Source organism: Agelaius tricolor, unplaced genomic scaffold (genome assembly GCF_023055355.1).
Source record: "Agelaius tricolor isolate 1412-34295 unplaced genomic scaffold, bAgeTri1.0.p SCAF_9, whole genome shotgun sequence".
In the NCBI taxonomy this organism is placed as follows: domain Eukaryota; kingdom Metazoa; phylum Chordata; class Aves; order Passeriformes; family Icteridae; genus Agelaius; species Agelaius tricolor.
Genome location: NW_027269269.1, coordinates 37,437,659 through 37,464,960, shown reverse-complemented (window position 1 = coordinate 37,464,960; position 27,302 = coordinate 37,437,659). Strand labels below are relative to the sequence as shown.

At 40.4% G+C, this 27,302-nt stretch overlaps 1 protein-coding gene across 3 annotated transcripts; it reads left to right on the top strand.

Annotated features, from left to right (window-relative positions):
* The first annotated feature begins 229 nt into the window (after positions 1-229).
* Positions 230-26,572, top strand: CHODL (chondrolectin). Of its 3 annotated transcripts, XM_071433669.1 has the most exons (8): positions 230-440; positions 15,345-15,657; positions 16,327-16,484; positions 20,187-20,234; positions 20,604-20,687; positions 22,010-22,112; positions 24,404-24,482; positions 26,029-26,158. In XM_071433669.1, the coding sequence occupies exons 1-8, from the start codon at positions 350-352 to the stop codon at positions 26,029-26,031; spliced, it is 879 nt and encodes a 292-aa protein (XP_071289770.1). In that variant the 5' UTR covers positions 230-349; the 3' UTR covers positions 26,032-26,158. The 3 variants fall into 3 exon arrangements, with proteins under 3 accessions (XP_071289770.1, XP_071289771.1, XP_071289769.1); XM_071433668.1 differs by lacking the exon at positions 24,404-24,482 and having other exon boundaries at positions 238-440; positions 26,029-26,572; XM_071433670.1 differs by lacking the exons at positions 20,187-20,234; positions 24,404-24,482 and having other exon boundaries at positions 26,029-26,572.
* The last annotated feature ends 730 nt before the right edge of the window (positions 26,573-27,302 follow it).

Here is a 27,302-nt window from a genome sequence, read left to right as displayed (position 1 = left end):
ATACAGGGGTTGGGGCAGGGGCAGGATCAGGGGCTGGGGCAGGGGCTGGGGCTGGGACAGGGATTGGGACAGGGGTTGGGGCAGGGGCTGGGACTAGAGTTGGGACAGGGATTGGGGCTGGAGCTGGGACTAGAGTTGGGACAGGGATTGGGGCTGGAGCTGGGACAGGGGTTGGGGCAGGGGCTGGGGGCGGTGCGGGGGCGGTCCCTCCCCGGGGGAAGCAGATAAAGGCAGGGCGGCGGGCGGCGAGGAGCTGGCGGAGGGCAGCAGCGGAGCTGAGTGCGGGTCCCTCGCTCCCCGCCGGCATCGCCCAGCCTTGAGTGACTCTCGGCGCCAGCGGGGCAGCGCCATGGGGGCCGGAGGAGGGCTGGGGCTGGCGGCCGTGCTGGCGGCCGCGGTGCTGTGCGGGCCCGGGGCGCTCGCCGGGCGCGTCCTTAGCGGTGAGTGCGCGGTGCGGGGCCGGTGCGGGAGCGCAGCGCTCCGGGAGCGGACCCGGGGCCGAACCCGAACCCGGGAACCGAGCCCGCTGGCCGGACCCGGGGCCGAGCCCGAACCCGGGACCGAGTCCGCTGCCGAACCCTCCGTGCATCGGCGGCGAGCGAGCGCCGGGAGCGCATCCCGGGCGCACCTGCCCCGGCGGAGCGGGGATGCTGCTGCTGTTGCTGCTGCGGGGAACGCGGGGGGATGCGGGGCCAGCGCGGGGGATGCGGGCTCCCGAGGCAGCCCCAAGTCCTGCCTTGCTCCGTCTTCGCAGAGCTCCTGTTCATTGCCGGCTGCGTTCGAATTGCTTCAAAAGATGGAGCGTCTTGCCGAGGAGCGTCTGTCGGTGCGCCGAGTTTTGTTGGCAGCTGGACGGGGATGTTTCTTCTTTGTCTGCGGTGTTGTTGGGAGGAGAGGGCAAACTTTTAAGAGCGTGCGGTGTAAAATATTGTTGTTGTGTGTGGGTGCGTCCACAACTCTCAAAACCAAGAGGAAGACAATATTTAAGAAACCTGTGTCTGACATTGGAGCTTAGGTTTAATTTAAGAGCTGTAGACTCCCACTGTGTGTTTGCAGTATACAGGTGTATATGCTCAGAAACTGCAAAATTTAATGAAAAGACCCCTTTTAAGCTTACTTTGGTTCAGACCCTCCAGACTAAAGCTGACAGGCTCTTGGGGATATGTTCTGTGTGCCTCTAGATCTGTGCATTTGCCTGGAAACAAAGATTTACACACTCCACTCTGCTTGTCAGCAAGTTTTGTGTGTATATGTGGGTGTAAGAACGTGGCTCTTACAAACTGTCTCCAGAACAATGCAAATTATTTGTATACTATTGTTTCAGAGGCTGTAGCAGTAGCATATCGACAAAACTTTTGTAGGTTATTTTTTTATTTTTGTTGTTGTTGCAAGCATTTGATTGCTGAATTCAGAGAACTTTCTTAGTTGCTGGGGGAGGGCAGTCACTGGACCATTTTGATCATGTTCTGTTTGAAGCAGGTTCCAATGCTACAGCTGAGATGGGCTCTTGGGGTTTTGGTAAAACAGCATCTTCAGGAAACAATGGCTAAGTAGCACTACTTCCATCACTTTGAAAAATCTTGTTTGCCTCAACAGTAACCTGAAATGTTTCATCTACCTCTGTTATACTGTGAATTATACTGGTTGATATGATACATCAAAGTTCTAAGCATTATAATTTATATGACTGCTATGGAACACTGGGTTTTTTTTAAGGAATAGTGGAGATTAATTATCAATGAGATGCAGTTGGCATTAGCAGTCTCCGTGCAGGAATCCGTGTGGCTGAGGAAAGCCAGTCCCTTGATCTTCCAGCTGCAGCTTCTGTGTTTAACTGAGACATAGGAAACTGAGGTCCAGCTTTTAAAGCCATGTGGGATATGTGTATACTGCCTTGTCAGAATGTTCCTAGATGCACATTAGGCTTTGGGGATTTTGATAGGACACGGACTCTGCCCCATATTTCCCTGAAGCATTTCAAACCATACGATGAGCCTCATATCACTGTATTATGCTGATAGTTTTTGTCTGGTAAAATACAGGAGAGGGTTTGAAGCCACTTACAGAAAGAACCATTTACGTACTATTAGTTTATTGGTTGAAGTTGTGTTCATTAGATAAAGGTTTCCTAAACAATAACAGCCACATTTATTTATTTATGATTATTGCAGATATTCTTATGTACTGGAAGAACTTTTTTTCCCCCCTTTCTTTCTCTCAAGGACCACACCCATATTCTGGCACATGCACATGGATAGGTGCAGTATTAGCAGTAGCTGACATTATTTTAAGCAAGAAATAGTACCATTGAATAATTGGGCAGTGTGTGCTGTCACCTGACTCCCATCTGTCTTACCTCTCTCTTGCATAAGAACCAGCAGTTTGGACTTAAGCAAGTTTATGTTTGAAATCATGAGTCTATACCTTAAACAGACCTATTCCTAAAAAAAAAAAATATATATATATATATATATATACATATTTGTGCTTCAGTCATGATTAATAATCTGGCATCTGGCATAGCAGGAAATTCCACTGCTCTCATTCCAAATAAATATGTAGTTTCTATCACTCACCTAAAGTTGTTTGTGAGGCTGCTTGAGAGCTGGTTGGACCTTGTGAAGAGTCCCACTGACTGCAGTAAGTTTGCAGCAGACCTAGAAATAACTGGAAATTTGCTCCCATTTTGATCACAGTGTCACAAGGACAGAGGAGAAAAGGCCTGCCTTTTTGAAATACCATTTTTTAAAGTAAAGGGTGTCTGTTGCTTTTTCCAATATGTTAGTTTTCCTAGGATATAATCAAAACTATTGTTGGCATCAAACAATTTGCATTTTGGTGTTATTTCTTTGCCATCTTTAATTTGGGAGGTTTTAAACAGTGATGCAAAATGCTTTTTAATTTTTAATATATCTAGACAGGTGTTTTGTGAGCAGTGCTGACAGCCTCCATATCCAACCATCTAGTGTTGCCAGAGAATTAATTCCTATAGGAAAAAAACCCAAAGCAGTCTCAGGAGAAAGTGCTGAGTCTGCCTTGCTGTCCCATGACATCATAAGGAGTATGAAGTGATGATAATGCAGTTTGCAAAGATGCAATTACTTTAAGTATCTATTGGGCAGGAGAGATGCAAGCTAATCTTATTACTAATCATTTAACAGCCTATGTATTAATCATAGATATTATAGCTTAATGACTGCTGTTTGTCTAGTTGTATTTCTACTGCTTTTAAAGTTTTGCTCTTTGTTATTGCTGTGCATCAATAGCAGATTAAATAGTGATGTAGTATTTTAGAGCAGTATGTATCTATTTTGGTGCAAAAGTATCTGGATATATAAAATATGAAATGAGGAAAACCACTTGGTGAGTCAGGAAACTACCAGAGTTGCCCCTAAACTATAGACTTTGTTGTTTCAGATGCCTTTAAAGAAGTGAATATGTTCTTCACATGGCTTATGATCAGATTTGAGTTCTGCATAAAGTGCTGCAAAGTAAGAGAATTAAAGCAGTGTCTTCATGGATACTGGATTGACTAGAGATAACAAACCCTTTCTCAAAAGATGCATTGTTTAGTTTAATTTAATTTAATTTGCTTGCCCTGCTTATTACACCTGAGTTTTGCCTGTGAAAGTGCAAGCATTTTCTCTAGATGAAACCTTCTACTGTAAAGATGTGGGTTGTTTTGTTTTTTTTTTGTTTTTTATTTTGGTGTGAACTGTAAATTTCAAGACACATATGCAGCTCAGAATTTGAAAAGATACAACCTGATAAAAAGCCTGCCATCTAATCTCCATGTGCAACAGGTGTGTTTTGAACACATTTTGTTGGAAATATGCAGCATTTAGTTCCGTACTACAAAAGCTTTTCTTGGATAGGCATGCCCAGATAGTGTAAGATCCTTTTGCTCAGTTGAAGGTCTCAGGAATCACTTAAGCTGAGACTTGGAGAAATGCAGGAGAAGTTGGGCATTGAATTCCCATGGACTCCTTTATTATTTCTTCTCCTTATCCAGCTGTATTGAGCACTGTCTTCTTGGGGGCAGATGAATGATCTGGAGTCTTAGAGTGAAATGAGGTGATGATTTTGGATATAATGCAGGTTTCTGCTAAACACACCTTGCTACAAACCAAGAAATTCCATGATAACCTGTGGAATGAGAACCCAGTTTTGATGAGACCTCTGATGGTGGAGGAGTCCTTCTGTAGCAGGGTAGAAATACCCAAGTACTTAAATCAGTTTCTAGAGTCAGATTTCTGTATTAGAGGTGACCCCCCTCCCTCTTTGTCAACCATGTATAGCTTACCTTTCCCAGGAGTGAGAGTTGAGCAGGTTGGCCAGGCTGCAGTTCTGTTCAGGGATAAGGAAAGAGACATGGAAAATCCTAGGGCTGTGTCTCAGACCAGCATGCTTTCCCAGGAATACAGCTTTTTGCTCACAGCATTTTCTTCAAAAATAGAAAGGCATTGCAAAGCTCAAACTCACAATTGTCAAGTCCCAGTTTTCCACTTGGCTAAAGAGCCCAAGAGGAAATGCCTGCCATGGAGGGAGCTCTGGTGAAAACCTTGTGGAATGGTATGGACAATCTGCTTGCTTTCACATGGCTTTTCTTGCTCCCAGAGAGGGAAACCTGGGCACCTGCCTGCTTGAACTCATGTTCTGTACCTTGAATTTAACTCTCTGTAGGTCAGGTCTGATCCTATGCAGATCAAACTTCTCGGTTGTAGGATGTTTGCAGGGGAACATGCTTTGGTTCATAAAGGATTCTGTACAGCATTATTTTTCCTGAAACTAATTCCCATAATGGCTTTCTCTTTGCAAATCTCTGATGGATCAGAAAAGATGGTAGATGCTAATGTACAATATGTAAGATGAAACAATCCTTTGGTAGTAATTGCTACACTCTAATCCCGTACTCTTACCTCTCACTCACTAGTTGGAAGTTGAGTCTCTGGCTGAAGCAGTCCCTACTGCCACCACTGACAAAGAGTGAGACCTTTGGTTCTAAACAATATTAAGAATTAATGAGTCCTAACTAAAAAGTTGGCATGTCTCCAGGTAAATCTGAATGTAGCTGCAGTATCCAGCTAATCTAGGCTCACTTTATAAGAAGGGAAGGAAAAAAGTTGATATTTTAAGAGTGAGATTAATTTAATTGAAATTTGGATTTTGACTATATTGCAGATCTGCACTAGTGGATACTGCTCTCTGTGTTTGATTTGTTCAGCTGTCTACGCAGTGAGGTCAGTGAGTCAGTTTAGGTATGGACAGGTTATTGGGAAGAATTTAAGTTTGGTGAGATGAATCCCACACTGTATCTCAAGGACTACATGTAATGTGAATTAACCAGTGATACTTTATACCTCTGAATTTTCTCTTAGTGCAAATTATCCTTCAAAATATTCTAACAGACTTCTCCTCCCCTCAAACTTTTTCTCGATTTTTGCCTTAAGTGAACTGTCACCAATTTTAAGATTCCATGTGGATTGGCTTCTCCCACTACTCTTAGGAGCAGGTGAATGAGCAAGTCTTTGCTTGTTGCTTTCTCTTTTAATTGTGGAACTGCCACAAAAAGAAAGCACTCTACACTCCTGTACTGAAATGCATAAAGGGTGTTGCATCCTAGGAAGCTCTTGAACCAAGGAAATTAATATAATTTGCAGCCATATATATTGCCTAAATCTACTGCAAATACTTTGGTAACAAATGCATGAAACTACACCTACTTGGAAAAAAGACTTAAAAATTTCACTGAAGATTACTGAGAATGGATGATGCTTGCTATGAAAAATAATTGAGAAGGAGTATGTTTTTTCTCTTCTCATTTTTTCTTCATTTAATTGACATAGGGGGATTTGCTGACTGGGGAGATTTGTGTTAATTAGGAAAAAAAAGGTTCTTCATTCAGAGGGTGGTTGGGCACAAGAACAGGTTCCCCAGGGAGGTGTGACCAAGCCTGACAGACCTCAAAAAGAGTTGGCCAACACTCTTGATGGGCTTCTTGGGGCTGGTCCTGTTCAGGGCCAGGAGTTGGACTTGATGATCTTTGGGGGTCTCTTCCAAATGAACGATACTCTGTGATTATATGACCAAAGAGTTGTGAACTGTTTCCTTCTGGAGGCAAAAATAAGACATAAGCCATCAGCAGAAACTGTCAAAAGTGCCTACATTTATGCCTGGGAGAAAACCTGTTGAGGGAACTGACTGATAAGTATAAAATGGGTATTTGTGAAAATGTCTGCTGGTTTGGGATAGAAGAATAAAACTATTCCCTGCTCCCCTTGGCAGCACACACACTTAAAACATTCAGACTACAATTTTTGTCTGTTATGTCTATTCCACAGCAAGTTAACAACTTCTTAGCTGCCATAGTATGTCTGTCTTAAAATCTTCTGTGAATTCTGTTCTGGGCTTCATGGCTACACTGAAAACTACTGATGAATGGGATTAATTTGAACCACAGAACTGTTTGGGTTGGAAGGGACCTTAAAGATCATCTCATCCCAACCCTCTGCCATGGGCAGGGACATCTTCCAGTAGACCAGATTGCTCAGGACCCCATCCAGCCTGGCCTTGAGCACTTCCAGGGATGGGACACCCACAGTTTCTCTGGGCCAGTCAGTGTTTATGCTTTTTTAATAAACAGCTGAAATTTTAGAGTACTTAGCGTGTCTTCAGGTTATGATATATAAAAATTTATTGTGTCACTGTGTATAAGAATTAACCCATGTGTTACTGTGTTTATAAGAACTGAAAAAACAAAATTAAGCAAACCCACTGCCAACAGCTTCTGCTGTTAAGGGAGATTTTGTTTGGTTGGGTTTTTTTGTTCTGAGGTTTTAAAGTTCTGGGTAAAATAATCCAGATCCCAGAGCAGACTTGTAGCCCTTTCCAACACACTCTAGTTCCTCTTATTTTGAATGGGTTCAAATAGATGCCATTGACACTTGAGTGTTATCATTGGCCTCATTCTGTCCAAGTCTTTCCTTAAAAAAGGGAAGGCAATTGGTAGATTTAGGGGGTTGTTTTAGCAGCTATGTTGCCACTTTTTGTGAACCCCCAGGACAGTGCAGCTGTGAGCTGGCCCCTTAGAGAAGGAAGTGGCTGACTGCCATGGTGAGTGCTGTGATATACACCTGTAAAGTTCACATGATCAGAAGAAGGGAAAATAGTTATTACAGGAAAAGCTAAATGGATCTCATGCTTGAAATTTATGATGTGTTAGATAGCTGAAACCAAGCTGATGCCAAAATGAAGATATGTTTCACTTAGAAGAAAGGAAAGCTGTCAGGGCTTTAATGATTTGACCTGGGGGAAAAAAGGAATAGTTTTTGGGAAATACTTTAGAGATTTTTTTTTTTCTGACTGAGTTATGACTTGAGTCAGTGACTAAAACTTTTTCATAAAAATGGATATTAATTTTCCAGTTGAAGACAGTATTGATTCATGTAATTGTATGTTTTTCTGCAATGGTAATTATGGAGGGTGAAGTGTTGATTAGCTTCTAATGAGGTTTAGACATCAAGCTACTTCTTTACAGCTCTGTTGTCAATGACCTGAGTTCCCTCCTTTGTGCACAAGGGCTTAGAAGCTGAGTTTAAGGAATAAATGTGTGTTGTTTCCTTTGGGAAATAAGTGAATTGCTGTGTGAAGATGGCAGCTTTCATGCTGGCTGGTATTCCAGTTCCCAGTACCTCAAGAAGAAGCCTAAAGCACCACATTAGGGATTTTGAAAATCCAGACAAACTTTTAATCTGCTGGGGAGAAGACAAATTCTCCCACCAATTTTTTCAACACGATGAAAAAGATTTTTCAGGACAAGAAATCCTCCTGCATCCTCCCAAGACCTAAAAAAAGAGAGCACACAGAGGCTTTGACAAACCTCCCCAAAAATAACCTGCTTGGATCAATACTTGTCATAAGGGGTCTCTTAACTACCCATTTTTGTGACCAGCAACCTTGCTGCATTGTGCAGGGAAGCTCGCAGATCCAATTTTAATTGCACTTCTATTCAGCTGATGGCAAAATCCAGGTGTTAGGGATGAGTTTTATTTAATATATAAATGGGCACTGCCAGGTGCTCCTTTGCACTGTCTCCTTTTTGATTGCTTCGTTTTTTTAAAGGTGTAGCTATAATGGGTCTATTGAGGACAGTTGTCATTCAGAAATAAGCACATTCCCTGTCCCCAAAAGTGCTTAGAAACACAATAACTGATCTAGTAGAGGCTAACATACAGGTGAAAACCCATTTTCAGCAATAAATCTACTGAGAATCACTTGCCATGGCAAAAGAAAAAAATAAAGTCAAGGACTGGACAGGGTAAATGCATCTTGTGTAGCTTCATATTCTGCATGACTGTACTAAATCTGTGTATAAATGGTATAATACAGTAATTTGATTTTACTTAAAACTTCATCATCCCTGTTTTTTTCTCTTTGCAAAAGTTGCATTAATCCTAGAGGATTTGTCTGAGGACCTCTTGCATCATCTTTGCTAATTCACAAGATATGGGATGCTTAATGGCTGAAGTTACCTTATCTGGCCTGTGTTTGAGAGAGAATAGAAAAAAAAAATCCTATTTATCATTTTAGACTTGCTGTCTATAAATGCATCCATAGCTTTTACTTGCCCAAGAATTTAGCAAGAAGGATATCCATTGTAAGAAATATTTTAAGAATGGCTGATAGATGAGTTTTGCACGAGAGGTTGGGGGCAGGCTCCTCCATTTAGCCACCTTAGCCATGGTCTGCATGCAGTGATATGTTACATTCAAGCTGTCTGTGTGCACATCTGCCTGAAGCACAGCTGCTGCATAGGCAAATGTGGCCCTCAGGGGTTTTTATATAAGCCATTAAAAGTGACCTGGAACCTTTGAAAATTTTTCACCCTGGAAAATCACTTAAGAAAAAACTCTATGATGACATTTTAGGCATAATCCTTAATCCAGAATAAATCACTAACAACTTCCTTTTCCCTCAGAAGGCTTGGTTTTCAGGAGGATTGGAGGAAAAAGTACCTGCTAAGGGATGGAAGAGATTGCTATGAAGATATCAGTACAGATCAAGGCTGGCTTTTGATCTGTACAGCAGGTTTTATTTGAATGTCAAATTTATGAGCATGTGGAATTCCTTAAACTGCTCAGGACTGTGAGCTGAGAAACATCAGTGCTTTGAACACTGACTCAGCTGGAGAACGTGTCTTGAGTGTTACAAATTTTGGGAGAAAAGATGGCCACTTGCTTTTATCATAAATGCAGACAGAATGTAATTATGAAATGTTATCACAGTTGTTTTTTTTAAAATAGTAATATGAATCATAAAAAAAGATTATATTTGGTGGATGGATGCAAATAGGATACAGTAAAACATCAACAGCAGTAATGTAATATAGCAAAATGTGACCAGCAGCTGAACCCAGGCAAAATCTGACTGGGTGATACAAAGACCATCTGACAAGATGCATCAGCTTTGGAACAAAATGTGATTAGGAAAATTTATTACCACTTAGTCTCTTCCTGGCCACGTTCTGGAGTGCATCACTGGGACTTGGTGTGGGGACAGGTGAGAACAAATTGTGCCCAGTGTCCTGCATGCTGGTTGGTCATCCCTGAGGTCACTAAGCTCATGCAAGCTCAAGACCAAGACTGGTCTTCATAACACAGGCAGAGAATATTTTGGTTAATTGCCATAGATTTCTGTTTTGCTATTTCATTATCTCTTTCATTTTAAGTCCTTGTGTTTTTGTTTGTCACTTTGTTTTTAGAGGTTTCCATCAAGCTCTTGCTGCTCTGGTTAATGTTAAATATTTCACACTGCTTTTTGCCAAGTGCTCTTCTGATTTTTCTGCTGAATCCATTACCTTAGGGAGAAAAAAAAAAGTCAAAATACAAAAGCATAATGGAGTTTAATACATCAGGCTACATCACTCATTTTTGTCTCTCTTCACATATGCTGTGCACATGCAGTGGCTGACCTAATCTAGGTGGGTGCTAATGGTGTCAAACCCTGGATGGCAGGTTAGTTTGTGAGGTTCAAGAAGGGTCAGTTTGTAAGGTTCAGAAGGAAGAGGAGTGGGATTTATCAGCAGGGAGCTTATCTTCTACCTGATGTCTTCAAAGACTCCAGCTAAGCAAGGTGTGTCACTCTAAATGACCTTTGTGCCCCTCATGGGCCTGTGGGGGTTTAGTTTAGAAATAAGCCTGATGCTCTTAGGGAGAGAAGTCTTTGACCTGGGTATTTTATCAGCAATTTTGCTTCTAAATGACACTTTGCTGTAACTTCTGTCATGACAGTGATCAAGGAACCTATTAATTGTTTAATGAAGCATGGTTATTAAAACATAATGGAGATATAACTGATTGAAATAACAGCTTGCAATTTGCTTATTTCTTTTTTTCTTGAAGGAGATTTTTTTCCCCCCTGTACGATTATCTGCAGAAATATTTTAATGGGTAATTTAGTTTAAAAATATCTTTGTTCTGAGGCTGATATCTAAGCATTCTACTATGGAGCTTTTGTGAAACACCCAAAGATGAAAATTGACCCATGTAAATGGTAGCAGGCACTTTCTGGAGCAAATCTTGTTCACTTGCTTTCATCAGCTAATGGAATGATGAGACCAACAAAAAGATTATTCATGTTGCATAGTATCTTAGCATGATTCATTCCAATAGTCTTGCTTACAAATCCAGTTTCTATTCAATTGGGACAGAAAAATTGGAACTCAATTTATACAGCTGAAATAACAAAAATGTTGCTTTTGAACTAACTGTGGAGTCTGCTGAAAGGTGTTAGGATAAGGTAAAGTAGCACATAGTTAATATTTCCATACTTATCTTGTCTCCTGTACAATGTGGTCCATTCTGTTGTTTTTTCAGTGGTAAATTATTTCTGCTTTGTAGTTCAGAAATTAGTAGTGAGAGGAAAAAATGAAGCTTTAAAACCTGACATCTCAGTGTGTTCCGAGAAGAGCACTAAAATGTCAACTGATTTGCCAGCTATTAAGGCACAACTGCAGATTTCCATTAACACATTTATCTGCCACGGTGGAACTGGTTCAAAGTCTGCTTCAAAAGAAGAAAGAAAAGATTCAGAGCAGGTCACTGCCTAAACACAGGGATGAAATTAACTAGAACAAGAGAAATTCACAGCTTCTTCCAGAAAGCCCACTGCTCTGCCTCACACACTTCATTCACACTCTTTGGGTCTATGGGTTTTAATGCCAATTATTTCTTTGTTTCTTGCTGTTTTCTCTGTTGGTTTCTGGAGGTATATTCTTGCAGAAATGATCAGCCTGTGAGGAGGAAATTATTCCTTTTGCCACAGGTAGAGAGAGCAAAAAAATGAAAGAGCAGTAATTTAGGAGTTGGATTTCATTCAAATTTTCATTTTTTCAATTCTTTCACTTTGTAAAACTTGATTTTAGAGTTACTTAACCCTGCCCAAATATCTGCAGTAAAAATGGTGTCTTTAAAAATTATTCTGGTCAGTTTAAGGGAAGAAAGAAAATGTCTTCCACAAAGCCACAATGTTTTAACCTGGAAACCCTTGGATAGAAGTTGGGCCTTCACATTTGTATTCTGATGGCTCTGAGAGGGCTCCCTGCTTTGAGTGCACAATGGGAGCAGGCAGGGCACATATTAGGGGCTGCAGTAGCTCTTTGCCTTTGTGCATCACAAATGCTCGTCATCCTCCTTGCTGCTCCATGCAGCCCCACCTGGTTTCCTTGGTGTGGGTGATGGAGCTGAGCATTGATACAGAGCCCCTGTGTTGGACAAGAACACAGCACAGCTTATGGATACAGGCCTTGGAGCAGGTCAGAAACAGCCCTTGCTGTGACTTGATGGTCTTCAAGGTCCTTGCCAGCCTAAAAGATTCTATGATTCTGCTGGAGTCCCCATGCAGCAGCTGACTGGCAGATGAGCATCCTGAGAAAGCTCAGCTAGGCAGCCAGCAAGGATCCATTTCTTCTGCTAGAAGGTTTGGCTCAGATTTTTTGGGAGAGTCACAGAAAAGCAGAGGCTGTGCGTGAGAACAGAGTGTGAGGGGAGCACTTCAGCCACCTGAGAAACATGCATGGGTGGGGGGGAGTGGATGGTGTGTTATAAAGGCAAAGTTAGCTGTTTTCCCATGAAAATTATGATCCATAGTGATCAGCCTGCTCATCACAGTTGGTTGAAAATTCCTGCATGACTGAAACTGTGACCAGGATATTTTGACACCTGAATTTGCTCATAACTTGCTGCTTGATGTCAAGAAGTATGTGCACAGAATGAAAGGAAACCAAGGAAGAGTTTATTTCAAAGATTGTCTGGGAAAATAAAAAGAGCAAGACAATGGACAAAGCATTGTTCCTAAATTTGCATGTACATCTTGAATTAATGCTTTGAATCCAGTCTTCAACTACAGGGAGATGGGTGGCCACTTTTCCTTGGAAGTGATTAGTGTCCTGCATAATTCAGTGCTGGGCTTTGGCTCTTTGTGCTGCTGTATACACATGTGTGCTCTGGCAATGAGCCATTGTCACTCACCCAGCAGTGAGGGTCAAAATGTGATCAGCTCCTCCTTCCCTGTGCACTCTGTCCTGTCAGTGAGACACAGCTCCTGGGGGAAAATCGATCATGTTAGCAAAATTGGAATTCCAGCATTGTAGAGGAAGGGAGTGAGCTGGGATTTAATTTCAACAATGAGCTTTCATTGTTGTACTTCCCACTTTGCAACATTTAGACTTATCACTTTGTTACTTTGATAACAGTAGTATTTTTTGTTGAAGAAGTCCAGGAGGAAGCCCATTATTTCATATGCACCTCTGTTAAATGGAATTTCCCTTGCTTCAGCATCACTGCCCAGCTAGGACCATGGTCCTTGCTGCATTTATTGGGAGCAAGGCTCCTAACCTGTATGAGTAAAGGGAAGTATCAGGAAAGAAATTGGGGCATACATTGTGTTGTCAGGACATTATCAGAGAAAGTCAAAATTGGCACTCTCTGCCTGATCTCAGAGCCTGTTTTTTTCCATATCTGTGGCGCAGGCTTGTCCTTTTTTTAGACTGTTCTTGTTCCTGTGTTATTTTGGTAGATTAATTACTGATAAACAACAAAATTTTCAGAAGTCTGTCTGCCAAGGTAAGAATGAGATTAAAAAGATGCTTTTCTTCCTGATAGTCCTTCTCAAGATAAACTTTAATAGGGTATTATAAAGTGAAGGTTTCAGAGTTTGTTGGTTTTTTTGGTTTTTTTGGTTTTTTTTTTGGTTTTTTTTTTCTAGAAAGATTACAGGAATTTTAGGAAACCCTAGAAAGTTAAGCATAGTATATCTCTGTTGCCCCTATAATTTAGCTTTCTACAACAGAAATGGTCCAAGAAAATGAGTTATTTTCAGATTTAGCTAAAAGTCAAGAGCTGATCCTGTTTTCCCATTCCTATATTAATGCATCTTTGTTACAATCTGCTTATTCTCTGCAAATACTTGAAACTATGCTCTGTGCAAATACAGAGATGTCTTTGACGCAGCCCTTGTGCTGTCTGCTATTGGAAATATCCTACTTATTAAATACAAAAATGAAGCAATGCTAATGCAAAAAGAATAAACTTGATGTAGCTTTTAAGGTTTTTTGTTTGCTTTGATATTTACTCTTTGTGCACAGAAAAAGATTGCCTGGGAAAACATAAATATAGCTGAAGTTATGTGAGGATGTTGCTGTTTCCCAGTGACAAATTATAACTTTTTTTAAGGTGAAAAAGGATAAATCTTGTTCAAATGGTATTTACATGAGTCACATATCTGGGTTTGCTGAAAAGTGAGACTAAATACAATATTTTCAAATGCAAATCTGATATAGTACAATAAACTACTGTACTTTGTACTGGTGTGGCTTTACCTCAAGTGCAGTGAGCAGTTTGGGGTGCCTCAATATGTGAAGCATAAAAAGCCTTTAAAGAGTGCCCAAAGGAGAGCTATGAGGATGGTGAAGGACCTTGAGGGGAAGCTGTATGAGGACCCACTCAGGTCACTTGGTCTGTTCTGCCTGGAGGAGACTGAGGGGAGATCTCATTTTGATCTTCAACATCCTCACAAGAGGGAGAGGCAGACACTGATCTCTTCCCTCTGGTGATCAGTGACAGGACCCAGGGAATGGCCTGAAGCTGTGTCAGGGGAGGTTTAGACTGGATATCAGGAAAAGGTTTTTCACCCAGAGGGTGGCTGGGCACTGAACAGGCTCCCCAGGGCAGTGGTCACAGCACCAAACCTGACAGAGCTCGAGAAGCATTTGGACAATGCTCTCAGGCACATGATGTGACTCTTGGGCTGTTTTTCACAGGGCTGGGAGTTGGAACTCCATGGTCCTCAATGATCCCTTCCAGCTCAGCCTATTGTGTGATTTTCCATTATCCATTGTCCAAATTTTCCAGTAAAATAATGACTATTGTTGATTTCTAAACAGTGTAGATAATGCCTGGTAGTTTTTTGTTACTTTGGTATCCTTCAGTCATTCTTACTTAACAAAATAAAATTTCCTACTTTTCTTCTCCAGTCATAAATTTCTATACTGGAAAAACTTGTTTTTTTTTTTTTTTTTTTTTTTTAAGAGATGTTTCTATTTAGAAACCTTTTTCTGTCCCTAAATAAGCCTACTGGAGTTCAGTTGTGGCTGATAAGTGGGTGTGTTAGTTCCTCATCTTGTATACCTTGAATGAACTCTAGAGAGTCTTAGTAGTTGAAAATGATAATTATTTTTCCTTTTTGGGAAACAGACATATATCTTTCTCAGACAAAGAACTGTAAAGAGCAGATTCTCTCCTCCCACAGACCTTTACAGGTTGTGCTTAGGCACATTGTAGTGAAGAGCAGCTATGGGTTTCTCTCATATACAGCCTCTCAAAGTTGAGGTATCAAAAAAAAATTCAGCTGCTTCTTGCCACTAAACATGTGTATTTGAAACTTATTTTTTTAAAATTGAATAGCTCTGATTACACAATAAAAGTGAAGTTGGTCCATTAGTATGCAATAGTCAAGGAATATGCTCCAAACAGATCCTGGCTATAACAGAGAGACCTGATGGTACAGTCATTAGAAAGTAAATATTTTCCTAGAGCCTATTGGGAATCTTCAGTGTTTTGGAGAGTTTCACAGGCCATGGCAGGATGGCATAAATTCCCATGAACTGTGTGCTGTTTGAAATTTAAATTAGAACAAAGGATTTCAGTGGTGCTAGGTTATCACCGTGAATCCTCTCAGGCAAAAATCTCCCATCCTTCACCAGCATATGCATGATGTGCTGTATTCTTTTCTTGCAGCTTTGATATTCATCACTGTGCTCTGAACAGCCCCATGTTTTTGTTTTTCAGGCCAGAAGGTGTGCTATGGTGCCTTCAAGCACTCGTGTTACAAACTAGCCTATTTCCAGGACTTGACCAGACGCGTGGGCTTCCAGGAGGCCCGCCAGGCCTGTGAAATCGATGGTGGGGCTTTACTGAGCTTGGAAAGTGAAGCTGAGCAGCAGCTGATAGAAAACATGCTGCAAAACCTCACCAAATCAGGCTCTGGGATTTCTGACGGTGATTTCTGGATTGGGCTGTGGAGAAGTGGCGATGGACTGGCCACGTCGAGTGCTTGCCCTGACCTCTACCAGTGGGCTGATGGAAGTATGTCACCATTCAGGTAAGGGTGTGAAACTGCTCATTGAGAAGGTTCCAAGGAAAGGAATGGAGCCTGAAATGCCAAACCTTGCCTGACAGCATGAAGTTTGTGGATTCCCCCCCTTGACTTCTCCAGATGAAGGGTAACTGGCAATCGGGGGTTTGAATTTGAAGCTGTGACAGGATGGCATTGTGCGGCTACAGCCTACAAATTTCTTTGCTCCCACCCACAGAGTTTGCCTCTGCAGGATGTTTGGAGGTTGTTCTGCCACACACAGAGTCCTTCAGGTGTGGTCTGAAAGCAGGCAGGTAAATTCTGCAAGGATCTGGCCACCTCAAATCAGGGAGCCAGCCACCAAATAAATTATTGTGAGATGCTGAGTGTAAATTGTTCTGTTTCTACCCTTTTTGAAAAACCTTTAACTTCCTGATGAAGCCAAAGGCCAGAGTAGCAACAACTCATAGAACTCAAGACAAGGGGACAGATAAGAGTCTAGTAGGGTGTTATTTCTGCAGAGGTGCTTTGATCAGAATTGTTTTAAGATTCAGAGATGTTCTTGGGCCTTTCACAGAAGGGTTGTGGGAAATGCAGGATGCCTTTGAAGAGGGTGGGACTGTTTGGGTTGATATTTCTACATTGATGCATACACTTTTCTTTGTCATCCTGATGAACCTTATCTTCAAAAACTAGAAACTGGTACACAGATGAGCCTTCCTGTGGAAGTGAAGCCTGTGTGGTGATGTATCACCAGCCAACTGCAAACCCTGGTCTGGGAGGGCCTTATCTTTATCAGTGGAATGATGATAGATGCAACATGAAGCACAATTTTATCTGCAAATATGCCCCAGGTAGGTAAAACTGAAGCTATATTTCACTGGTGGGACATGGTCTTGTTTGTGAGGGAATCTTCAAGTGTCTTTTGGCCTTTGGTACTGGTTCCTTTGGTGTGTGCCTGAGCTGGCATTAGCAGGGGATATTATGTGTCAATAATAACTATTAAAATACATTTTTAATACATTTAAATAAACCTGTTTATATATAATAAGAAATTTAGCTTCACTATCATGCCTTTCCAGGGTTTTATTTTATTTAATTCCCTTACTTCACAAAGCATTTTAAGTGTACATTTTCTACTTTCTAGGTAGGATGACCAAGACATCTTGGTCCTCCTGTAAAAAAAATTGCGCTGTCCTCATTGTTGCAGCCCTCCCATTTTATACCAACTTACACGTGGTGGTTGTTTTAAAAAGTTATGGCTTGAAGAATGAAGTCCAGAACAGCAGGAAAAATTTCTGCATTCATGCATGTAGACTTAGAGAGATATGAAAAGCAGATGCATGCTAGTTGAGATGGTGACAGAAAAAACAGATCTTAGGCAATTTGGCTGTACTTTCAGACATGACATAAGTTCTGTATATGTCAATAGAGGAAAAGTGAACTATAAACTAGAACAAGGTGCAAAACCAGAAAGGACATAAAAAGTAAACTTTCCAGTTTGAGCCTGTAAAATTTTCTGTTCTTGGCGATACTTACAGTAAATGAAAACGTGATTTTCAGCAGGACCTTGCAAATGTTTTCAAATAATTTTTGGTGTGTTTGTTTTTCAAAACTAAGCTAAAAGAATGCATAGGAAATTATGGATTTTTTTCATTTATTAATTAATAAAAACTCAAGGGGTGGACCTTGGGAATCTCATGAGGTTTGACAGACCAAGTCCAAGGTGCTGCACCTGGGTCAGGGCAGCCCCAGCACCAATGCAGGCTGGGCATGAGCAGAGCCAGAGCAGCCCTGGGAGGAGGAGCTGGGGGTGCTGGTGGGTGAGAGGCTGGCCATGCCCTGGCCATTGGGAGCCCAGAGCCCCCCGTGTGCTGGGCTCATCCAGAGCCCCGTGGGCAGCAGGGCAGGGAGGGGATTCTGCCCCTCTGCCCCCTCTGCTGAGACCCCACCTGCAGGGCTGCATCAGCTCTGGGCTCCAGCACAGCAAGGACAGGGACCTGCTGGAGCCAGGCCAGAGCAGGCACCAAGGGGATCACAGGGATGGAGCAGCTCTGCTGGGAGGAAAGGCTGGGAGAACTGGGATTGTTCAGCCTGGAAAAGAGAAGGCCTTGGGGTGACCTCACTGGGGCCTTCCAGTGCCTGAAGGGAGCCCACAGGAAAGATGGAGAAAGACTATTTACAAGGGTCTGGAGTGACAGGACAAGGGGGAATGGCTTCAAACTGAAAGACAGTAGGCTTAGATTAGGTAGTAGGAAGATATTCTTTGCTGTGAGTGTGATGAGGCCCTGGCACAAGTGAATTTGTAGATGCCCCATCCCTGGGAACGTTTAAGGCCAGGTTGGATGGGGCTCTGAGCACCCTGGTCTAGTGGAAGGTGTTCCAGCCCATGGTAGGGAGTTGGAAAAAAGCTATTATTTAAGGTCCCTTCCAACCTAAACCATTCTATGAAATCCTACTCTTAGCAGCTGTTTGACCTATATAATTCTGCAATTTCCTTTCTTCTTTCTCTATGCTGCTGATCAAACAACAATCACTCTCTTTGTAGAGGTCTGTCTGTAGAGATCCAGGCCATTTTGTTCCTCTGGTTTTGGTGGATACGTATCTTTTTCACTTTTTGGTCACTTAATGAGGATATTAATGGTAATTAATATTACAAGCAAATATTAAATATGTGGCAGAGTTGATATATCAACGTGTTTTGGCATACTGCCACCCCCAAAACCTTTTCCTACTTTTGAAATTTTTAGTGGTTATCACTACTTTATGATGATCAGTAATCATCATAGGCCTTTCAAGGAAATGTGACAATTTTATCACTTTTAGAACTGTTAGAATTATTTTGAAATAACGTAACAAAATAAAAATGTTTCATGTTGTTAAAAACCCAACATTTTTATGTGAGAAATTGCAGGCTTTATTAAAAAGGTTTGGTTTCAGGTCTATTTTGTAGCTTTAAAAGCAAACAAATTTAAATTAGATAATTATTCTGTACTAGTGAACTACTTACCATTCTTGTTGAGATGTGATAAAGAATTGCTTTTTCTATTGCTTTTACCATCTGAAAAAATGCTGGATATTTTGGATTGTCAGAAAACAAGGTGATAACAGTAACAATGAAAATACATTTGTATTTCTTTCTCTAGGTAGAAAGTGGATTATTAGTTTATAATGAGGCATATAAGGCAAACAATGCATAGGTAGATTATTGCTAGTATTGACATTGTTATGCAGCTAAATGCAGTACTACTGAATTGTAGCTATTTATTTTTCAAACTGCTGGAATTGTGCTCTTTAGCAAAACAGACTATTCTCCAGAAATGTATTTTTCTGTCACATGGAGGAAAGGAGTGGATGCAAAAATGTATATAAATAGATATATGACATTTTTTTCACTGCCTGAAGAAAGTAACACAATGTTTGTAGGAAAATTACTTTTGTTATCTCAAACCAAGTGAGACTTACAAAAGACCTTTTTCCTCCCTCAAATCACTGCAAAGGCTTCAATGTCAGCTCTTAGCAGTGCAAAATACATCCATTTCACCAGGAGTGCTAAAGTGCCACATGCATATTGAATTTCAGTTTGTTATCTGAGCATGTTGTTTTTCACAACTCTCCTCTCTGTATTCAATATAGGGTGCATGATACCAGCCACAGGCCAAAACAGGTTGCAGGTGACTTTGATAAAGTTGCATCTAATTGTATCATCAGCAGGTCCAGGACAGTGCTCATTAGGCAGCCTTGCTCAAGCAGCAACTACATTTCTGGTGGACACTTTTATTTTTCCAAGCCCTCCCTTGACAGCGTTTACTGTTGCAATGTTCAGTCTGGCTTTGGGTCATATTGATCATTCAGCAATCTTAAACTTAATTATAGGTTGGTAATTGTGACCTCATTTAGTTCCTGTCCAGCTCCTGTAGGTTTGATTATGCAATCAAATTAAAAACTCATCTCCTCTTCTGCTGTCAAGAGACAGCAGCTCAGTTCTTTGGAGTATCTTGGTGTCTTTCTTTATATAAGGCCAAATGTAGCTATTTTTTTTACCAGAGTAGGTGAAATAATTACCTTTATTTAGTAGGCTTTATTGCTGTTTTGATTTCTCTTAGCAGTTTGTATGTGTCAAGACCCTCAGAACTGTAGTCTCATAGCACTGTTAAGTTACTATAACCTTATGATAGAGAGAACTTCATATGTGGTTTTAGAATTGTCTGCACAAATGAAGCTTTGGGTATGTCAGGCACTTTATTCAGCACAAGAAGTTAGGGTTTAACCATTAGCCATTAAATCAGAGGCCACCAAGAATTGAAACTAGACTAAATTATAGCCTTCTAAGGAGCAAAAAGTATGAACTAGAGGTGAAAGTATGAACTAGAGGTGATCTGACACTAGTTTGCAAAGAGTCTTTGGTAAGAAGATGAAATGCTGAAGAATTAAGCAATTATTGTTTGGGGGAATGTATCTATTTCTGTGATACTGCATGAAAAAAATGGAAACATCTGTTTTATTGCACACATTTTTCATTCTTCAACAATCAATTTCAAATATTGATTTAACAGATAATGTCTTAGAAAAAGAATTAGGAGACAGAGCAGAGCCAGAATACGGTAAGAAATTTTGACACATTAAATTCCATTGCACTGGTAAATACATAATTATAAGGATACCATTCAAGGGTCTCCAAAATTACTCAATTTTAACAGGCACAGTTAAGAACTGGAACATAGGAAAGATGAATTCTTCAGAGAGCAACAGCTACAAATATATGGCTGTTGTTCAGAATAACACTGCTTGTAATTCTTCTTACAGATATAATTCGAATTTTGTAATAAAATCCTGTTCACGTGTATATTTAATAAATCATAAAAATGTTCATTTTACCAATAAAAATTAAAATGTAATTACTATTCATTTATTTAATAACATAATGGCCATATTTTTTACTGTTTTCCTAAAATGCCTGATCTCCTTTTCAGATATTTTTCCAACAGTGCCAGCAGGAAATCCTTATGACACAAGCAAACCAGAAGATCAGTATCATATTATTGCTACTGAAACAGGTAATGTGTTCATGTGAATGTAGTGTTCTGCTAAAAATATTAACAGTAGAATTAAATTAATCTTTCAGTTTCCATTTTTGTCAATAGGAAGAAACAGTCTGTTTCCCTGGGAAGTGCCCTGAAAATCCATATATTTGAATAACATTTCAAGAGTTTTAGTTGCTGTGGAAACAAATTATTTCCTTGTCTCACCAAACTTAGAATAAACACCATGTCCATAGCTCCCCCAAGAATCCTGTGTTTTTGGAAAACCACATGTTAAGAGGAGTTCAGTGCCTTGCTAAGATTCCCAGTAGAGATGAGTCTTGATATTTGGGAAGTGGATACCTGCTGCCCAGGTTCTGCACTGCCCCTGGCCGCTTCATTCAGCAATTTATCTCCTCAACAGAGTCCCAAGGCTCAGGAAGAGTTGTAGCATGACTTTAGTTCAAGGAACGGAACATGTCTATGGAGCAGCCCTGGATTTTACAGGATTGGGATTATTGAAAGGGGGTGCTTTGTTTGCCCACTGGTTGTCTGGATTTGAGCCAGCTTCCTAACTGGTGTTTCCATTATTTTTAACTCCAGAGGAATTATTATATGGATGAACTGTGGTTTGTAATCAATCATACCTTTTAATACAATCTGTGCAAAGACTAAAACTCAAACACAACGTGAATATTCACATTTATTCTTGCTAGGGAAAATATTTTCAAAATAGGACAATAGGTAAGAAAAGCTCCACAATCTGTACATTAAATGTGTACTAGTGCAAAACATGGGCATACAGTTACTGGGAAACAGTACCCTTCTGGAAGCTGCAGACCCCATCCTCTGTTGCAGACAGATGATGGAGCCTCAGCTTGCACCATTTCCCACTCCTTTTGTGCAGGGACCTGCAGAGGAGCACCTTTAGCTCTCCCCATTAGTCAAGGAGAGGCTTTATGTGTCTTTTAAGGGAAAAGGGAAGATGAGAGCCAGGCTCATTCCTCCTGTGGTCCTGCATGGGCAGGGAGTCCAGATACAAGGATGAAAGAGTCTGCAGTTGAAACGGACCGTAAAAAAATTAGGCTGTGAAGTGTACTCCATCAAAACACTTGAATTGTGAATTAAAAGATTGGAAAATATCAGAATTGAAGACCTTAAGATATGTTTTGCACATAACTCAAGTGCTGCTTTATTCTTGATACTGCTTACTTCTCTTTGGAGCTCTTCCTATAGAAGGAATATATGTGTTCTTTTGTGTAAGTTAATGTATTCCTGTTATTTTACTCCAGATTTTTCCTGACATGGTTAAAAGCATTTCAGCATGGGAGACATTAATGAGAATTTTTGTCTTGTAGGTATAATTCCGAATTTAATTTATGTTGTAATACCCACTATACCACTGCTGCTGTTGATACTGGTGGCTTTTGGGACTTGCTGTTTCCAGATGCTTCATAAAAGGTAAAATATACTCATCCATAGTGGTTTTATGATGCAGAATTCATATTTCCATTGGCAAGCTATTCCTACTGAAAGACTGCTTACATCTATCCCCAAATATGCAAATAAGTGCCTTTTCATCTATTAAAATGCAAGTAGTTTACAGCTGTTACAGCTGAACATTCACCTTCAGGCTTTTTCCACAACATGCTGAGATAATTCTAGGTCTCAAAGAATGCTGCTGCTGGGACTCCACCTGTTCCTGAAGAAAGTCTCTTTGCAGACCACTTGATAGTCAGGGCTGTTGTCAGCACTTTTATTTCACCTCTTTCATAGTGATTACCACCTGTAAAATACCTGGACTATGGGAAATAGTAGAGGGGTTCCTCACAGATACGGGGTGAGCTCAATTTCTAAGCCAAAGTAAAAATTTGTTCCAAGGACAAACCTAAGGGCCAGCAGCTGCTTAATCCTGTTCCACTGCACATACCATACAAACAACAGATGGACCACTGGGGCACAGAAATTGAAAATGAAAAGCAAAAGCTTGCTTTGAGCCACACACTAGTGTGACATCCTTTGTACATCATGTATGTGCTTAAGAGGATGCAGAAAATAAATAGATATGTATTCATAGCTGTGGTATCAAGCAGGGGTACTATTATGCAAAAAGGAAACATTTCAGCCTTTGAAATACAGTACAATTTGCTTCAGGCTTTTAAATTCTTTGGACTTTTCATTTTTCTCAAAATATGATATAGATACATAAAGACATGAAAACATATAATTTATTTTTTTTCTGAACTGGTGTTTCTGAAACTCTCAAATATAATTTGTAAGCTGTTTTCCCTCTTGAAGACCAGGAACAACTAAAAGGAATATGATATCACTGTTTTAAGAAATCTAAAAAAAAATCCTCCTTATTTTTAGCCCTTTATTTTTTCCTTATGATTTTTACTTAGTATTTCCTGCCAATAGCTGCAGTAACTTATTTCAGGCAAGAAAACACTCCAAATGTGAAGACTGTTTCTGTCTGTGTGAGTGAATGTACAGTGATATTTGCAGTACTCCTTGATACCATGCTTCATAGAAGCAAGTAGCCATAAAGAACAAACATTAGGAGGTCTGCATAACAAACTTGATTTTTTTAAATGCATTTTCTATAAAGAAAAGGAAAATAAACACTTTCCAACCCATCTTATGACAGGCAAACAAACATTTCACAAGGCCTGTGAAATGTTATATATAAACTTCACCACTGGTTGGAAGCTCAAAGCAGAAAAGAGTAGTAAAATAGTAATATGTATAACATTAACAATTGCATAGTAATTGAATGCTGGAACCCTTATTACAGTGGCCCTGGATTTCCTGGTAAGTATGGTACATCTTAGTAGCTTTTCTAGCAGGTACTTATCTTCTGAGAAAAGTTTCAGCCCTTGAATACTCCTGGGAAAGCAGTGAGAGATTCATGGCCCACTGAAATCAATAGAAAAAGTAGTGTTGACTTCAGTGGGCTTTGATCAGGCCTTTGATGCTATAGCACTTCATGCAGAAGTAATTCATCTGACCTTCCAAGACTTCAAAATTGCATGAAACAGATATTGGAAATTCACCTTGGAAGATTTCCCTTTTTTTTTTTTTTTTTCTGTCAGTTGATTAGTTTGATAGATGAAATGGTACAAAAATCAAGGACAAAATGGTTTTGGTGCAAAACAGGGCTCTCGTTTTTGTTTGTTTGTTTGTTTTTGTTCCCAGAACGTCCATTTTGAGTTACATCAAAACCTTTAATTAAAGAAATTAAAGCATTTAAAAAAAATCATTTAGATCAAAAAAACTATCACCAAAAATAAAGTATTTTTTTGAAACAAAACTTTGTTTTTAAAAATACTTTCCTATCTATTTTCGATTTCCACCTACGATCTGCCTTGCAAACCATTTTTGTTCATCACAAATATGCAGCTCTCGGGCAAAAGCCAAATCAAAAGAAGAAACAATCGCTTGAATTTATCATCTGGACACAGTAGAACTTTAGGAAAGGGATTCTGTCCTGCTGGGGAAGGAGGGACCCCCAACTTTCCACGTGAACCTGACTTCTCATTCTTTTTTAGGCTTCCACAACATGGTGACCTTTCCTCTGAAAGCCACAACCCATGGCCAACCAGGACATGCCTAGCTTGAAAGGTCATGACTAATTTTGCCTGTGATTGGGCTCTTGAAGGGTAGTAATAAGGCAGAGCAACACCTCGTCCCTGTAGCTGGCAGAAATGATCAGCTCATTCATGCTTAGATGCTCTCCCTTTCATTTCTTCCAGGGAAGCAAGGAGAAACTGCTTCAAAGACCCATCTCCATTATCATCTGAATGCCTTGCAGAAAGTTTAAATTCCAACCTGGTATATTTCTCAGTTTCTATGATTGCATTTGATGGTCAAAACACCAATATGCTCAAGCTATTTATTGCATCTTACCTTTGTCACTAAAATCTGTTTTCTGAACCAGCTGTGAAAATCAGCATAGGTTTGTTGAAGACAAGCTCATTTGATACAGCTCGAGTTCTGATCCAAGGTATTTAGAAATTGTTCCTGCTGTGTGGCAAGGACCCTCCATTCAAATTGTTTCATCATTAATTTGTGCCTGCTTTTGCTGGATTAATCCAGAGGGAAGTAGTGACTTCGTTTCTTTAAGAAGGAAGCGCTGGAACTACTCGATTTCATTGCAATTGCTTTGTTTATAGCATTGTGGCCTGATCTAAAGTCCACTGAAGCCAAAGGGAGTCTTTCCAATTACTCCAATGGGCTCAGGTACATAATGCATTATTTTGTAGGACCTCAGAGGTAAGTCTGGAGGGACTGAAAACTGCTGTAGCATTCAGCACCCTCGAAGTACATTTTAAATCAACTCAGACTCGCTTGCAGTTACACACCAGGAAAGGAGTAAAACTGGATGTATAGGACTGTTGGGACTCTTAGGTTTCCACCTTACAGAGTTATGTAGGGCTACTTCTCCTCTTCTGGTTTTTACTTAATTGGGAAAAAAACAAAAACATCAGTGTGAAATATTCAACCCAGAGATTGAAGCATTTTCACTGAAATGGAGCAGCAATGGCTCTTGAAGTGGCTCCTCTTTCAGTAGTCTGCAGTGCACTGTCATCTCCCAGTCTAAGTGAGGGAAGATGGTGTATTGTGGCATTTGTAGCCATGTGGAAAGACTGCCGTAAACTTTTGGGGTGCCTCAGGGCTCCCTGGAAAAATCAGGGAAAACACATTAGCAGTATTGCAGAGCAAGTACTTTTTGGAACCAGTTTTCTCTCTTTTTTTAAATTGAAAAAACGCCAAACACAAAACCTGCTATTGACAGTTTTGACTGAAAACTAGCCCTAAGGAAGCTTTCTACCAGTCATTCATTGCCAGGAGTCTGATTCATGTCCCATCACTTCATGAGATGTCAGGTCAAGCCCCGAAGGGAAGGGGCTCGCTGGCGCAGGGGTGCGCAGTGACCCCGTCGGTGTACCCAGGGTGGGCAGGGGTCTGGTACCCACTGGGATGGGTGGGCTGCACCTTGGGCATGGGTTTAGGGGGTCTGTGTGCTCTGCTTCCCCCCAGACAAGGGAAGTGCTCAGCTCTCACCAGCCCTGGTCAAACAGAGTCCTTCTCTGAAAAGACTACTCTGTACGAGAGGTGTGGTTGGATGGGAACTGGGAAAAAAATAAATAAAAAACCATCCAGGCCAATTCAGTGCAGTTCCTGGGAGCAGCACTGCTAAGCAGAGTGGTCTGGTATTTTTGGTAACAGTGCCACTGTGGATGGGAAACCCACACTGTGAGAGCACCAAATGTGGCCTTGAGATCTGGGGATGGAATGCTCAGGTCTGATCACAGAGCTGAATCAGGACTGTGCAGGCACATGTGCACTGAAAATAGTTTGTATTTTTATTTTTCAGTAAAGGAAGAACAAAAACCAGTCCAAACCAGTCCACACTATGGATTTCAAAGACGCCTAGGAAGGACAGTAGCATGGAGGTATAATGATTTACTGACTGAAAATGAGGCAAAAATAACATTTTGCAGTGAGGCTGTATTATAATGTCGTCAAAGAACATTAGCTTGGAATGGCTTGAAAATGCAAAGGATCTACAAGAATGAACTGTAAGCTCCCCCTTGAGGCAAATGTTCAGATCATTTTTATATGATGTTTGTTTATTAATTCAGTAACAAAATATGCCATGCTAAATAAAGGGTATGTGTTTATTTTGCTAAGAGATGTAAGTTAGCTAGTTGTGAGCAATGAAATGAACAGAGCATTTGAAGTTTTTATGGGGAAATATCCACAGTGTATGTCAGTTTTAAGACTTTGTAGTTAAACAAACCTCCTCTGTTTCTTTTAGTCTCTCATGCATTGTATTGTATAGTCAATGTACAGTAAATGGAACTGACAATTTTACAGTGTAACAATTATTTATCTTTGCATAAAAGTTTGATACAAAATGTTTGTTTAGTATTTATTTGCACACTTAACACAGTTTTTGAACCTCGGGAACAAATATTATTTTATTAAATAATGACATGGTTGCTGACAGAAACAGCCACCGTATTGTGACATCAACCTGATGTGGCAAAATTCAAGGATTCATCAAAGCCCTTTGCTGTCATAGAATGAATTCATTTTGCCAGGGAATGACTATAACCTTTTTTCATATTGGCTCAAGGTCAACATAAAACTTGGAAAGTGATACCTCGTTAATGCTGTGCCCTTTAAAGGCAGCTATTAGTTGTTACTTCAGTAAAATATTTCTCTGATGGAAAAAAAATCACAGTGGGCAAGAGTTTAAGATTAAAATTACTGTTTCAGTAAGTCTACATAAAAAAGACATTAAAGGTCATTTAAATATAGCTAATAGTTTGTTAGGAATAATATAATGTTGGAACAAAGAGAAGAAAAAGGCTTTTTCTTGGAAGTGGCACTCATAGATTGACTCCTACATTACTCAGACTATTATCTAGAAACACATTAATTATATTAATTGATGGATAGAGTTAGAGGTAAATGTGATACATTTAAAGCTGTCTTTTAGAGTTATGATTAACATCATTAATGTCCATTCTCTTTGGTAGCTTAAGAGCATCCTGTGCCTTAAGAATGGTTGTGCCAGTCATTAGGAGCAGTCTGGGAGGTGGCAGTAACACTCAGGTTGATTTGTTGGTGACAATCTGATGT

What these genes read in the sequence shown, in the direction of transcription:
- CHODL (XM_071433668.1), top strand. Translation starts at nt 350, where the DNA reads ATGGGGGCCGGAGGAGGGCTGGGGCTGGCGGCCGTGCTGGCGGCCGCG. An exon ending in GGAAGTATGTCACCATTCAG is followed by an intron (nt 15,658 to 16,326) that starts GTAAGGGTGTGA and finishes TTCAAAAACTAG; the next exon opens with AAACTGGTACACAGATGAGC. An exon ending in TATTATTGCTACTGAAACAG is followed by an intron (nt 20,688 to 22,009) that starts GTAATGTGTTCA and finishes TTTGTCTTGTAG; the next exon opens with GTATAATTCCGAATTTAATT.